This window comes from Lathamus discolor, chromosome 5 (assembly GCF_037157495.1).
Source record: "Lathamus discolor isolate bLatDis1 chromosome 5, bLatDis1.hap1, whole genome shotgun sequence".
Taxonomy (NCBI): Eukaryota; Metazoa; Chordata; class Aves; order Psittaciformes; family Psittacidae; genus Lathamus; species Lathamus discolor.
Window position 1 is genome coordinate 33,020,333 of NC_088888.1, and position 16,402 is coordinate 33,036,734.

Here is a 16,402-nt window from a genome sequence, read left to right on the forward strand (position 1 = left end):
TGTATTTCACTGGCTATCTTTAAGCTTTCTCTGTTCTCCTGGGATAAATACCATATTCCTGCTGGGTTTTGGGGTTAGATGTTTTTTGATTGTTGGTTTTGGTTCTGGGGGGAGAGAGAGGAGCACAAGGAAATGAATAAATTCATCTAAGCTATGGCCCCAGAGAACTTTGAGCAGTTCACGATTTCTCTTGTCACTAGCTGTCTTCCAGTTTCTCTGCTGCTTACAGGATCAGGAAGGTGCCTAAACATATACATTCAGCAGCATACAGGAAATTTATGGGAAGGTTCATATGTGGAATATGTCTTCTGAGACTAATTTTATGCCTTTGAGCCCCCTTTCCCCATTTCTTTCCACTTTGGCTCCATTTTACACTTACAGTAAGAAGTGACATGTGTTTTCTCCAGATACCTTTCTCAAAGTCTCTCCCCGAAAACACTGCTCATTGTATTTTTATCAATTGTTCCATTGTTTTTAAGGTAACAGCCATCTTGTAAAGGTTAGAATGAATGCAAATAACCCCCCCCCTTTTTTTTTTTTGGAAAATAATTTTCACAGATTTTAAGGCCTGCTAATTTCCATATGGAATAGAAGTATCATTTCTGGAAAGGCTGCCTTGTCTAACTGCTTTAATGTGTGAGCAGCAGCTATGTTTATATGAGGGGGATCTCATAAAAAAGTTTGTCAGCCTTCCCATTTATATTCTACCTAATAGAAGTCCATCTGCCCTTATTCTGGCTGCTCTGTCATATAGATAAATTAATCCAACTACCTAAAATATCTTTAAAAAACAAAAAAAAAGGCACACACATACAAAAATCTTAAAACTGCCCAACTTTATTGATACAAATGCCTGACATAATTATTCCATTTCAACAGCCATGCTTAGATTAGGGCCCTGTGAGTTAAGTTACTTTTATCTGGTACACATAAATCACAATTGGTTTCAGTTTAGCTATCCACACATCCAATTGGATTTGATCCAATAAGCTGCATATTTCACCCACACTGAGAAAAAGCCAGCAATAATTCAGCCTTTTGTGTTTCTCAGATTTGCAATAGAACTTGTTTAAACAAATAATTGCCAATGCTTCTAGCTTTAACAAATACTTATTTTAGCTGTTCAGAAATGCAATTTTATGGATGTTAAGCAGGTCTTATCATCAGAAAATTCAAGTGCGATTCCAAGATGTGCCATGGAAGATGGAACTAGAGCTTTTTACTTGCGGTGACATCAACCTTTAATGTATCTATCCAGCTGTGCAATTCGTTTCATAGAAACTAGTGGTATAATTATCTCTTTTCATACTTTGCAGTTATAGTATACTGTAAGAAATATGAAAGGGTGTTTGAATGGCACAAATTGAGTAATTTATATAAAATAAATATTTTACTATTTAACTTGAGAAGGGTCTTTTTTTGTTTGTTTTCTTGTTGTTAAGATTGGAGACAAAAGCTGTTCAAGCCACTCCAGCAGCAACACCCTATCCAGTAATACATCCAGTAACAGTGATGAAAAACACTTTGGTTCTGGAGATCTGATGGATCCTGAGCTGCTTGGATTAACATATATAAAGGGGGCTTCTACTGACAGTGGAATCGATACAGCTCCCTGCATGCCTGCTCCTCTTCTGGCTCCTTTGCACCTTGCTGGCAGCAGGTCTGGAGTACATTGTCGTAGTGAGCAGTGGACTGAGTCTTCTGAAACTGCTGGGCCAGATGATGATCCAGCTAAAATCTATGCTGTTCATAGCTATGCCTCTGCTATTTCTGCCAGTCATACAGCTGAAGGCAGTATGGGAGACCTAAGTGAGATCTCTTCTCATTCCAGGTATGTGTTTCTTATAAATTAGGGTTTCTGGACTATAGATTAACATACAAAGAATTCTTTTACATTGTTATTTTGTTTACCTGTCTTTGAAAGTGCGCTTCACTGATTTTGATTTTTTGATTGTATTTAAATGCCTATTTGAGCAATTTTCAGGCAATTTTTTCATGCGTGCTTAAAAAGCAAACCTAGCCCTTCTCCCAAATCTGATGGAAACTTATATGTGACCTTCTGCACGTTGCTTAGGCTTTTAAAGTTTGGAAACATCCCTGGGTAAAAATGAAGTTCGCACCTATTACTTGAAATACTTTTTTGTTTTGGTACAGTGTAACAAATTACTTGGGAGTTAAAGCTGAGAGAAATAAAAAAAAACCTGCAATGAACAATTTTTACAAATAGTAATATACAATTTTTACACATAATGAAACTGCATTACATAACATCCTCCCTAATCTGCATTAATGTGATGTGTGCTTCACAATTTTGTTTGTTGAACTGAATTTCTGGTTCATTTTCAGCTCTTCTTTTTGTTACCAATGGAATGTCCGTATGGTAACAACTGTTGTAAAGCAAACTTTGAAAGTGCACTTTTACAGCTGGTTGCCTTTATCTACCAGTTCCCATTTTATGGTGACTTTGAAGTTGAACCTTTGGTCTATGTGTTAAGGTTTCTATTCTGTAAAGGATGGAAGAAAATTCTTTGTATTTATTTGCTTCTGATTTTCTTGTTTTCAATGTCAATCAACACAGGAAAATAACCAAATAGTAACTTCTAACCTTACTTCTTAGTATGCTTGACATAAGTGAATTAGTCTTGTATACTTAGGCAGACTTCTAGATACTTTTTTCACAAGTTACAAAAAATAGTACAGACTACTGTGAAAACTAGGTAAATGCTTTCACATTAAGTTTTTACTACCCCTACGATAATGCAGAAGCTCCAGATTTACTCTGCTTTGTATGTTTTGAGTTTTAATTTTATATATTGTACTTCTAAAGTGCCTTTATATACTTTATATACTATACTTCGAAAGTGCCAGAAATTAGCTCTGTTTTTTCTAGGACTTCATCATAATGAGCTGAAATAGATTTCTAATGGCTAGAATGTGTATTCTCATCATATATGTGGCAGCTGTCATATTTAAGTGCCAGGAGCCATTAAGTAATCCGCTGCTCTCTTCTATGGAAGCAACTTTTTATGGAATAATGAACAATTATAAAAAAAAAAATCAGATTTTAAGTGAATTTACCTAGGCATTTCCAAAGGAGTAATTACTGTTGAGATGAAGACTCAGATTAGGATTGCCCAATTCTACTTTGGCGATAGCTGTGTTTTTAAATGGTCCCCTTCTAATTTGTGAGCCAAATCCTTTTACATTAGAAAAATATAAGATTTATGTGACCCAACCTTTTTATTTAAACTTTGATTACATATCCTTCAAATTACATTGGAGTGATAATTTTGCAGTTGAGTTTAAACCTGGCATCACCTATACAGCATCCACAGACATCCATTATTAAAGATATCTCATTTTGCTGTGATGCTGCAATATTGACGTGTTCTAATAAACATAAGAAAGTTGAGTTAACATTTAAGCATGTGATATCTACTACTGAATCCTATATATATTTTCTGACTGGTCAGACATTGAGTTTGTATTTCTTCAATAATGGAATTCTAACACTATTGAGGAATTCATACATTATTATTTTGTGAATATTAAATAGTAAACTTGTTCTGCAGTAGCTAAACAATGTAAAACTTCAAGACACAAGCCCACAGAATGGTGGAATGTCATTGATTTATAACTTCAACATTTCTTTATTAAAATCATATTCTGTTTACTGAAAAATAAAATAAATGCACAGGAAAGATGTTTGTTGGTTGAAAGATACTGGCATGATTCTCTAACATCATTAAGTAAAGAACCCTCTGAGGAAACTAATACTATAGTGTCTGAATAAGATTTACGGAATTAAACCTGCTGTGGGAAACAGTATGTCAGACTACAAGACTGACTTGAGCTGTGCAAAACACTCTCTCACAGCTCTGTTATGAATGGGTTTATCTGTCCTATTTTATATTAATTATGCACATGAATTATCAAATACCTTCATGTTACTGTAGCAGAAAGAGCTTAGCTTTGTTGCCTTTAGTTTTGCTTTGTTTCTTATATAGAACATCTTTTGGATCCTAAAAATATATACTGCTTGTTCCAACTGCTGCATTCAGCCCATTATCTAAAACCAGGCTTTTATAGGCATTTTATTTCTTCACTTCAAAAATATTGCCTTATTTAAAATCTACAGAATGAGGTTGGATGCTCAATTTTTCTGAAACTAAGTTACAGATTAAAGTCTGAAATCCTCGGGATGATGTCCTTGCTGTCTATCTGATACGTATTTTACATTGTGCTTCAGTGTTTGCTTCATCTTTAAATTTCAATTTTTCATAACTGAATTATGTTCTTGCACCACATCATTACATATTTGCATCTTTGCAATGATAGCAAGCAAAAATGCTTGTCACTCGTATTATTTTCTTCCCCGCAAACCTCATAATCTCATTTCTATTTTTTGGGAAGAGAAGAGAGAAAAAAAAGTTGGTTTAAGATTAAATGTGCATCCTAACTGTGACCAAAATTATTAATGTATTACCTTACTCATTCAACTCCCTTCCACAATAGGCATTTTAATTTGATCTAATGACATCTATGCATGTGCATTGCTTTTACCTGACACTGCGTGGACAGCAAAGTACCGATGTCTGATACACTTTCAGCAGCATTTTCTAGTCCTCTGTGAATTAGTTCAGTGCTTTTGGGATTAAATTCAAAGACAGCACTGTGTTTTGTGTTTGTAAACCTACAAGGAAAGCAGAGGCTGCTTCCGGTTCTAGCCTCTGATACTAGGCAAGGCTCTTGGTTTCTGAGTGTTTTGCTTACTTCACCTCCAAGATGAAAAAAAGAAATTCATTCAAGGAAGTGTTTGATTTAGTTAATTCTAAATAATTTTGAGAGTCTTCAGTAAAAGCTTTCATTAGTGTCTTCTAATGAAATAGAAGAGGCTATTCATAATAGAAGAGGCTATTAAAATTATCCAGAAGACTTTTTTTGTTGAACTGAAATTTACTTCTATTAATATTAAATTATTTACTGAATGAAAGGCAAGGTTTGATGGGGCTTTCGGCAACCTGGTCTAGTGGAAGTTTTCTGTAGAAAATTACTGTACCAGTATCGCTACCTTGATTTTAACCTTGAAAAAAACTTCAGAATTATTGCTGCAAAGCATTTCTAATTTATTGTACGGCAGATTTCATTTTTGCTTTTGTCTTTATTTTTTCAGTGGCTCACATCATTCAGGAAGCCCATCAACACATTGCTCTAAAAAGAGTGGCTCCCTAGACACCTCTAAAGTCTATATAGTGTCGCAGAGTAGTAGCCAACAGATTTCCGGGTCAGTTTCAAAACCTTATCACAGACAAGGAGCAGTGAGTAAATATGTCATTGGATGGAAAAAATCAGAAGGAAGTCCTACACCTGAAGAATCTGAAGTTTCTGAGTGCCATGAGTAAGAGCTGTTTAATTTTATTGGGGGAAGAAGGGCAATGAAAATAAATTTTAAAATAGGATAGAAATAAAAAATTACAAATTCTTCACTTTTAAATGTTTGGGGTTTTTTTTTTCCTGTACTTTTATGTATCAAAGGTACATTAAAAACAAAAGACAGTAACTGCACAGGATGCTGTCTTCTCTGTTCTATCCAGCTGCACCATTTTCCCGTCTGTCAAATTAAGCAAGCTGACAGAAGTTGGTGAAAGTGTGTATGGCTGTGTCAGGCATCCTGAATTTCAATTTTGAATCTCTAGGAGACAGTTGTGAATTTACGATTTTATTAATGTCTTAAAGACCTTTTCGACAAATCTAAATGAACTTCAGTTAAAAAAAGTTTGCTTCCAAATGTTTCTGTATTAAACCTTGCTACCTTGTTGCCAATTATGTTGACTAATACATTACAGGTGAGGGAGGTTAGCATAAACATAGCAGTGATCTATGGTAGATAATTTTTTTTTAATAGTGCCAGTTGGGGATATTTCAGTGGTTCTTTGGTATCTTTTTCTGACTTTGTTTTTCATGAACAGATACAAACTGCTAGTTAGGACCCCACAAGAAAAAGATTGTGTGGCTATATCTGACTTTCTTCATGAGACTACAGAATATGGAGGCTTCACTAAAACTACATATTTTTGTAGCATGTATCATTTAGACAAAAATACTCAGAGCAGTTCTAACAAACAGCTTAACACAGAAATAGTTCATGAGATATGTGTTCATCTTAGGTGGAAGAAAAAGACTTGCACTTAAAGGCAAAGAAGCAGTATTTTAAATACAGATAGAGATGATGCTTTCCCAGTGCTGCAGCAGTAATGTTTGAATCTGCTGTTTAAAACTAACCTTTAAATGTTTGTTAGCTTCAAATTCTTCTTCTCAGATAACCTCCTTGCTTTCTTTTTGTGCTTAAGCCATGCAGTTCTGTCAGTGAATCAGTCAGCCCTGTATATCTCCATAAATTGGCATGCAGTATCTGATTTTCAAATGTTTAATATGGGATTACTCTTTGTTTAATGGGAGTGGGCTATTTGCATCTGATATCTCATATTGCATATATATGCATATTTATGGTAAGGTTCACATTTAAAAATATAAACTAGAGTGTGCTATGAAATATGATCCTAAAGGTGAGCTCTTAAATTCCTAATTTTCAAAAGCAGATGATGTTACTAGCTTCCTGTCTTGGTTATTTGTTTCTTTGTGTTATTGTACTGGTGATTTCATTTTTGCATACACCCCAAGTGTTTTAATTGCTTAAAATGTTCGGTTGTAGTATTTTCACTTAAAAGGTGGAACCGTTGATTCCCACAAGGTTTTGCATTTAGAAGTTGATAGACTCATGAAAATATCTCTTTGTTTTCAATGGAATCTTTAAAAATTAATCCTGGTATTTAACCTGAAGCCACAGCAACTTAGTATCTTCAAGAGCTAGTACTATTTAAGAAAAAATGAATTTAATATGGCAACAATTCCTATATCAGAAAATATTTTCAGATTTTTCCATGGTGTACAGCATTGCTTCACCTCTTTCTTTCTAGGAAAGCTTTCTATACATCACAGAGAAGAAATATCTCTCTGAGGATAATTATGTTGAAATAAATTAACATCTCTAATTAGCAATGATGATGAAAATCAGGTCAATTGCTGAATGTTGTGCCACTATAGGATATAATTCACTGAGAATTACACTTTACTGTAGCAGAGCTTGTTTCCTCTCTGCTGAAGACAGAGTCACTGATTATGCTGCACTTGGCAGTAAGTAATGACTTCGAATGTATGTTCTGTGTGATTGGGAATCTCTAGTTCTTTCGATTGCATTTCCAGACTAAACCTGTTAAAATTCTCTCTCACTGGAAGGAAGCTGAAAGATAATAATTCATTTAGTCTTTTGTTGACTGTAAATAGATTTTTTTTATAAGCTGGTAGTTAAACAAGACAGCTGTTTTATTTATCTAAAGAGCTTTACGAAATTGCTGATTCACTTGGCAAATGGCACAGTCAATTACCAATGCACTTACACACTTTAAACATTGCCATTGATGACCATAGTAATTTTGGCAGATTGTGATGCTGGATACATTATCACACTATAAAATACTGATTTTCTTGTTTGCTAAGGAAGTAAAAGTTAAAACGTTTTGTGATGAGCTATTGTAAGTGTTGATATGAATACAACTTTAGAGAAGTATGGTGTGTAAAACAGGATGAGGCAAAGTAGGAAAAGCAAGCATTCTGCTTTTTTTAATTGTTCTTTAGAATTCCTAAAATTAATTTTTCAGTAGTTTAAGAATTTTATTTTGGACCCACAGTTTCATAAATAGAAAATGATAGAAAAAAATGTTCTAAATAAAAGTGTGCTGTGTCAGCAGAGAATTCTAACAATTTTTACTTTGTGACAGAAAATGAATGCAGTATTTCAAGTCCAAGAGCACTCTTGCTTCTCTTGCTAAAACACCAATTGTCTCAACAGAGTGTATGATGATATTGATGCTGTGTCTGCATCGAGTCCACTCCAAACTTCTGTGAGGAATGCTATTGTTGAAAGCCAGCAAGTCTTGTCCAAAGAAGATTTTCTGAAATTGATGCTGCCAGACAGCCTTCCTATGGAGGAGGGACGAAGAAAGGTTAGCTACTTTCTTCAACTCTGTGTATCTCAGATAAAGTTAACTTAGAAATGAATTTCTGGTATTCCCCAAGTTGGTATAGAGAAGGCAGTATCATTTTGTATAAGCAAAGTATATTCCATGGGTTTGTTATAAATTCTGACCGTAAGTCCCAAAATACAATATCCCACAATACGGAAATGATTTTTAGTTTGATGATTATGCATTAAATACGGTATTTGTTTAAATATATATTTGCTTAGCTTGAGCAGAAACAAGTGCAGGTTGAGCAACTTAATTATAATTTGAAAGGTTAAAAGTAACATTTTCAGGATTGGACGCCTACATTTATACACCTAATATGATATTAAGGCACATGAATAAAAGTGTCCTGCTTTCTCCTGCCCTGTACCAACAATTCTGTTTGAAGCCTGAAACATGATTTTATGTGGGTACCAGTGGCAACTGCTCAAAAAGCATAATTGCAAGTGGAGAGTATACATCTAATCTTTATAGTATGAAGACAATCAGTAATATTTAAAAGTGGATAGAGAACTTAAAATACACTACTCCCCAAAGTATTCAATGATTCTGAATTCTGTGCTTAATGTGGAATAAAGCACAAAGCAATTAAATTACTTGAGATAATTGTCACACTTTGCTATTAACTCTTATGCTCTCCTAACCCACCGTGTTTATACAATGTGCTAAATAGCATAATCATCATGTCTGAACAAAAGTAACACATGGGAATCCTCTTAAGCGCAGAGCTGAATTTAAAATTCAGATCATATATGTATTTTTAACATGCAGAATGTTAAGTATACATTACATGTGTTCGAATTTTCATGAATAATGTCCTAGAGGTTTTTATAATTTGATTGATAATTAGTTTTTTGTGATGATTTCAAGAGCTGTCAATGGTTCTGGCTTCCTAAATAAGAAATAACAAGGTCTGAGGAAGTGTGCCATCCTGAATTAAATTACTGTCCCCTTCCCCTTGCAAGACACCCAAACAAAAGCTCACTGTGAGATGGGGCTATGGGCCCTGACTTGCAGGGGCTTCCCAGCCATAGGGCTCAGCAGTATAGTCTTTGATTATGCCTTCAGAGGTACATCAGTTGCCTTTAACAGAAAAGTCAGAAAGGATTTTTCTGAATATGTAAGAGTCTATAGAACCAAATCACGTTTTTTCTTTTGGTTCTGTTTTACCTTCTGTGTAGCTGAGGGAATAATGAGCCCTCTAGGTAATGGTTCATTTTTATTGCACTCTGAAGGGAAACTCTGTAAAGCTCCAGCAGTTAACATTCAACATGTTTGGATGGCTAGAGAACAATCTTTATGGATAGAAGATGCAATATAATGTTGAGGAGACTTAAGTAACAGCCACAAATTGCATTAAGATGCTTGCTGGGAATATCCAGGAAAGAGGACTGGAGACCCTTTGATTCAGAGGGTAGAGGTTTTTAACCCTCTGTCCAATGTAGTCCCTAATTAAACTCAGGGTCTTTTGGTAATTTTTAATCACTGCTTACAGAAGAATGCTGTAAATACGTTCATTTAAGGGTGCTGTTCTTGTCCTCTATCCAGTCATTTAAGGATGCTGCTTATGCCTGTTCTATTGCTCATTTTACATATGTGTTAAAATAAAGTTTTAGGTTCTGTTTATTCCCATGGCCCATATCTGTTTCAGGCAAATCACTAGAACTGATGTAGTATTTTGATGCTTTCCTAGATTGGAATCTGAATATCTCCCCTAATTTTCTCTGCGATGTAGTTAAGCATTCTAACAATTGAGCATGTCCTGTATTATTCTCAAAATAGATGATTTCCTGAGCTACCACTATGAAGTGTATTAAATTATTTTGTAAAGGCTGTGTCTTGTGACATGATTGAGCATTTCTGTGTACTCGGTGTAGAAGTATTCGTCAGTGAGCAAGTTGTCAGAAATACAACAATGTAGATCTGTTTAATTCTATGCAATATTCACTGTTTTAAAAAGCTACTGCTCTTAAGCATATATTCTGTATAAGGAGTGTGCAACTCATAATTAGAAAGGAAACAAGACAGGACATTAAATAGTTATATGCAGGACAAACCAGTTAAAATAATTAAGGCAATAACTGACCTACGTAGACGTGAAGAATAACTGGATTTGCAGTACTGAAGAATGACATATGACGTGAAATGGCACAGTTTTAGAGTACAGCAACATTTTGTTTCCTGTAGATACTTCGTTGTGGTTTCAGTAACTTTTTTAGATGCATAAACAGTTTTCACTTAACTCTGTTATCCTGTTTTCTAAAGCTATTTCATGATATCTGGAGAGCTGTAGTGTCTCAAATCACTTTTGTCATCCAGTGAATTACATGGCAGGATATGTCAGTTTAGAATGTTTAACATTAAAGCGTAGTCATTTCAAACAAAAATCAAACAGTTCTATGTATATACTTGAACAAATGTTAACAGAGTTGGTAACCTTATATATATTTCTGGAAAACATTGCTGTCATAAGGCCATGGAGGTTTCATTTAACAATTCAGAATTAATAAAACTACACAGTATCTGATTCATTCATGGTGATATGTTCCAAAATATCAAGAGGAAATATGAAAATCCAATTCAGTAACTCTTCTGAGGCCCCAGTAGATCTGATGTTGTGGAACAAAACTCTGATCTTCTGTATTAGCTCAAGAATTCCACAGTGCCTGCCTAGAAAAACACTCCCAAGAGCTGATGATGGGATGTGATCACTTGAGTTATTTAATTAGTAATATGTGTTCTTATAACTTTGTATTTTGATATTTAGTTTTCATTCTATGGAAACCTTTCTCCACGGAGGACACTTTATCGTACCTTATCTGATGAGAGTATATGTAGCAACCGAAGAGGATCTTCATATGCTAGCTCTCGAAGTTCAATGCTAGACCAGGCCTTGCCAAATGATATCTTATTCAGCACTACTCCACCATATCACAGCACGTTGCCTCCCAGAATGGGCCTGACTCCTGGAATAGGAAATCTGAGAAGTAAGTGGTTGTTGCTGTCATTGCTGAGTTTGGCATATTTGTAATAAACAAATCACCAAATATTAAGAAATTATGAAACGTCAAGTCACCATTCTAGTTAGCCTGGAAAGAGCATTTGGTTAGTGGTACGTGCTTATGCTTGCCATAGTGATCAACACAGATTTATCATGTCTGGAGACAGCATTCACTTTACTGCACAAAATACTTTCATGAGACCGGTGACAGGCAACAAACTTTTGTCTGAAGATACTTCTTGTTACCATTTTATTTTCCAGTGGTGACCTAATAAAAACCAGCTGGCCTGTTTTGTTTATTTTTACGTACATTCAAATAACAGCTAAACAGGACAACTTCTATTTAGATGATCCTTTTGGTAGCATCTTAAAGGGAAATGTGCAATAGTTTTTATTGTTGCCTCCAGTTTCAAAACTGAATTTGCTGATACTTTTTTTTTTTTTTTTAACATTAGTAAACCTTTGCAAAAAACACTTCATTATTAATGTCAGAAAAAGAAGTAGTCTGGGGTGCGAAGTTAAAACTGTTTTATGAAGGTGTCTCTTTACTTACAAGGTCTCCATAAGTGAAATCTTTATTATATGCTCACCTTGCAATAATTCCAGTATGAAGTGATGAACTCTAAAGTTTGTTGTTATAAAAACTAAAAAAAAAAAAAAAATAAAAAAAAAAATGCATGCTTATATACCACAATTCGAATCTATACATCTGAATACCTATATTTAGGCTACATAACAATATTTTTACTTACTAAGAGTGAATTGTTTTTATGATAATGCTATATCTCTTTACTTTTCAATTATTTTAGGCTGACCTATAGAGGACACCCAATCTTGGGGGGAGGGAATGGGACAGTTTAAAAAAAAAGACACTTTTTGTTACCTACTTTAATATTGCATCACAGCTGACTGCAGTGCAGAAGAACAGTAGAACAATTTAAAGGAATAGTAATTATGAAGTCTATACTTAGGAAGCTGTGGGTGGATTTCTTAAAGTGTTAAGGACTTCTGTAGGCACATGTCCAGAGAGAACGCAGACAGATGACTTAGTAATAAAAAGGGCTCTGTCATTCATTGTGTCCTTCAGGAAGCAGCAGTCACTCGATGACTTTCAGAAGTAAGCCTTATATACAAAACACTTCTCTAGTTATAGTGGTCTCAGCTATGAGGCCAAGTATTGTTCATTAATGACTGGTTAATTTTAAACTGGTATCACAAACAAGGGCTGAATTCTTGCTTCAGATGGGAATACATGCTTGGTGTACCTTTTGCTATTCTAAAAATATTCTTCTATCAGAATGAAACTCTTTACTAAAAACTGAATATGTAAAGTTCCTTTGCTTTTACTAATAGGTAATGAAGACCCATTTTGTCTCATTTGAGAATAATTCGGTAGATTTTGTAGTCTATGAGGGAGTTATATATAATCAGGCATCCTGACTGTAGTTTTTAATTTTACTATGTTAGGCCGTGTTTTTAGAGCCATTCTTGTAAAGGTAATTGTGCAATGGCATCAAACCGTAAGCGTACTTTTGTTCTGGAGATTGACACAAGGCAATTAATGGTGTATATTCAAGTTGTATACTGCTTCTCCAGCAGTGAAATTTCAGTGGTTTGTGTGTTAGTTCTGTCTTAGACACCTTATTTTCCATTCTTGCTGCTGCTTAGATACAGAAAAGGTATTTATACACATAGCTGGGAAAAAACATGAAACTAGTATCTTGTCAGTCAAAATGGAGCTGATACAGTGATATTTTCATATACAACCTCTGTTTTCTGCCTTGGTTTTGTATTATAAAAGTGCCTTTCAATGCCAGTGATACAGTATCTTTGATGGTGGCTTTTGATTGATTAGCTGTAATTACACTCTGAAAATAAACACATCATGACTTGCCCACCTTTATTTTCAAAATAAGGTTAGTATCTTCATACTAGAAACTAACTTTTGGCTCTTGTTAGGAAGGTTTTTATAATCATTGCATTCTATAGCAGTGGTGATGTGAGAGGGTTTTTTTATATCTATAATTTTAGATTGAGGTGGCAGTTTCAGATACCAAGATTCTTAACTGTCATAGTAATGGCTTTTGTAAAATACATATGTTTGTGATCTTAAAATATTTTAATTTTACTGATGTTTAATGTGTACAGAAGTCAGTGGAAATAGCATGGGTTTGGCTGGAATTAATTTTAGACAGATACATACATTCTTGCATGTTATTACCCAGCATGGGGTACATGAAATACTGTGGCAGCACCAAGTCTCGTGAGACCCCTCTAGCGAGGAAAAGAGTGTGATTAATAGGTAAGCAAGGCAGCATCAAAACCAAAGCATAATAGGCAACCTTGAAGGATTTCAGTTTACTGAGAAATCAGAGTTATCAGACAAAACAGCCATGCAAATATAGAAACCTCAACTATGTGTGATGTTGACTGTAGGAAGAAGATGAGAAAATGAAGCTATAGGATTTTTTATTTTATCACTGAGGGAAGTGAAGTGAAAAAAGAGCTACTTTCAGTGAAGTCTGAAATGCAAGCTCTGACAGTTGAGTGCTCTTGATTGCACACAGTGCACAAATGTAGGAAGATTTATTTCATTTTATCTTATTTTTAACTTAAAGCAGAAAGGTGGACTCGTGTAGCTGAGAACTCTGGAATTTTACCTTGGGGACATTAACAGTTCCCTAACTGAGACAGGGCTATTCATGCTGAGTGATTCTAGCATGCCATACGCAGTTGCAGGTACAGATCTATCTTCATCTTGCAAATTTGTGGCTGCTGAACTAGCAGGAAAAGAATGAAAACAGTGAGAACCACTGATACAGAACTAGTGTACTAACACAAGTAGGAAGCCCAGGAAGACACAGGGAGGTAGTTTGACATTGCAGGCACTGTGGTCCACTCCTATTATGAAGCACAAAAAGAAAAGGGAAAGAAAAAAATGCCCCAAGTGATACACTGGCATGTTCTACTGTGCTGTGAGGAAAGGAGCAAGGTGCAGGATTCTTGCAGTGAAGAAGGTCATAAGGAAGGGACTATTTTGCAATGATATAATTTCTGAAAGTTCTCTGATTTTTACATGCCATAGGGAAAAGGTTGCCAGGAGCGCAACTGCATGTGTGTAGCTATGTTATTAGAAGTAAGTCCATCTTAAAACTGGCTTATAACCACAGTTAGCTTCAATCCAAAACTAACCTCATTGATAGAAAGCAGTATTGATGGAGAGCATCACTGTGCATCGATGATGTGCAAAGTGAACAATTTGGAAGTCAGTTTTTCAGTAAGCAAATACAGGCTGTTGATTCAGTAATTCAGCGCAACCGAAGAAGTATATATGTTGCTTGTTACAGACTCTCACACAGTGAAAACCAGAACATGAGACTATCTTCAATAACAAAAGGGAAGGGAAAAGTAGTTACTGGGATCACATCTTCACTGTTCTAACAGTAATGTGAACATATGTCCATAAAAAATTCTACTTAACAGGCTGGCATCTTTGAAGGGAGACTTTGGGCAACCCTAGGTAATACTGAAAAGGGGAAAGGTTTGGCAGGCAGCTGTTGTTTAAGAGGACTATAGAGATACAACTGCTGATTGCAGGAAAGAACAGGAAGTAGACACTGGGATTTATGTCTGCATATAATTTGATATATTCATTCCGCTGCAGCATCTTTTGAGATAATCTACTTGTTAAATGATATGTCTAGTTTTAGAACAGTAAGTGAGGAGTACTTAGCAGGTATTTTTTCATGATGTACAGCCTCTGCATAAAAGTAACAGTTCGAACTGAAGCAGGATACTTGTCTTGGAAGTAGGAAAGTTTAAGTCAGGTGAATCTTTCTTCTTTCAGTATAACTAGTTACTCTTTGAATACAGAGCTATATGGGACCAACGACAGTCAATTTCAGGAGCTCTGTTGGAAACTGAACTGGCCATATAATTTTGGTGAAAATAAGGACCCTTCAAAATGCTTTATACTTTACGTATCAATAATAAGAATAAAGAAAATTCGTAAGTGTAGGAAGTGACATAACTGAAAGGACCAGAAACCACAAGATCAATTAAATACTCTTTAAAACTGAAAGACAAGACTAATCGTTTTCTCAAAGGAAATAGGATAATTTTTTGATGCTTCAAGATCAACCTTGTGGGCTATGAATATAGTGGCTTATGAGATTAGGCATATCCTCTTGGGCACACAGAGGTGGGCTTGCTCAAGCATAACTTGCCACCTTTGCACAAATGAAAAAAGAAGACAGCAGGCAGCCTGCAGCTGCTGATGTGGCAGACATACAGAGAGAAGTGGAGGCAGCAGTGAGGCAAGGGGAAGAGAGAATAAATGCAAATACAGGAGGCTAGAAATAATTCATCTCACCCAGAGCATTCCTGAAATACAAACGATATTCTCTGAAATTCAAAGGTACAAAGAGGCCTATATCATTAGAGAGCCTTTTTTTTTCCTTATTTTTTTTTCTTTTCTTTTCCCTTTTTTCTTTTCCCTTCCCTTCTCGCCCGCACTGTGCAAGGACACATAATGTAATAATGAAAATGAATTATTCTGTGGTGGCATACTCATGCGTGTTCAGTTATTCTGCTTATAATTTCAGCCATCAGCAGGAGCACTTGCATTTTCAGAGCTATCAGTATTCAAACCTCTACTCTGGCAGGCTTTCTGCAGTTGAGTTGCTATGTCAAGCCTTATGCAGGAGCAAATAGGATCCACCCTGAGGCTCTCAGAAAGACAATGCATAATGAAGGATGACTACTGGTGAATATATCACTCCTACACTTTAATTTGGAACGCCAGCAGAATCTCACTGGGAACAGGCATCTTCCTGACAGGTTTCACAATCAGCTTCTGTAGGCTGATCATACAAAAGCAAGGGCTGTCCCTTAGGGCCTCCCTGCTGGTCTAGAACCAAAAGCTGGCTTGCCAGCCTTTCAAATAAGGCATTCTGTCTGTTTTCCGCAACAGGGTTGTATAAAATGTTTGTACTTGCATAAACAAGGTTCTTATAATTCCCAGGTCATATACAAAAGTTCATACTGTTCTGATCTTGAGCTTGCAGTGTACTTGCACCCCAAGGTAACCTTAGCTCAGATTTTATGTATGTTTGTAAGGAACTGAAAATAAAATCTCAGTACAGATGTATGGCTAGAATATATTTGTATATTACCTTTCTATCTCATATAACATCCACTTTTTATCTCATACAACATCCACACAAGAGTGGGTATTAAAAAGACATTTCTACATAGGTTTTTCAGGTCACTTCCAATAGTAGTATAGCAATACTGCATCTTTCATATAAATTATAGA

General features: G+C 35.4%; 1 protein-coding gene across 4 annotated transcripts in view; it reads left to right on the plus strand.

Annotated features, from left to right (window-relative positions):
• The window catches only part of SIPA1L2 (signal induced proliferation associated 1 like 2), a 148,029-nt gene that overhangs the window by 116,725 nt on the left and 14,902 nt on the right, over positions 1-16,402 (plus strand). For all 4 annotated transcript variants that reach the window (XM_065680267.1, XM_065680266.1, XM_065680268.1 and 1 more), the window contains 4 exons: positions 1,443-1,831; positions 5,174-5,398; positions 7,910-8,063; positions 10,852-11,071. In XM_065680267.1, the coding sequence (XP_065536339.1) occupies positions 1,443-1,831; positions 5,174-5,398; positions 7,910-8,063; positions 10,852-11,071 (988 nt within the window). The remainder of the gene's footprint in view (positions 1-1,442; positions 1,832-5,173; positions 5,399-7,909; positions 8,064-10,851; positions 11,072-16,402) is intronic.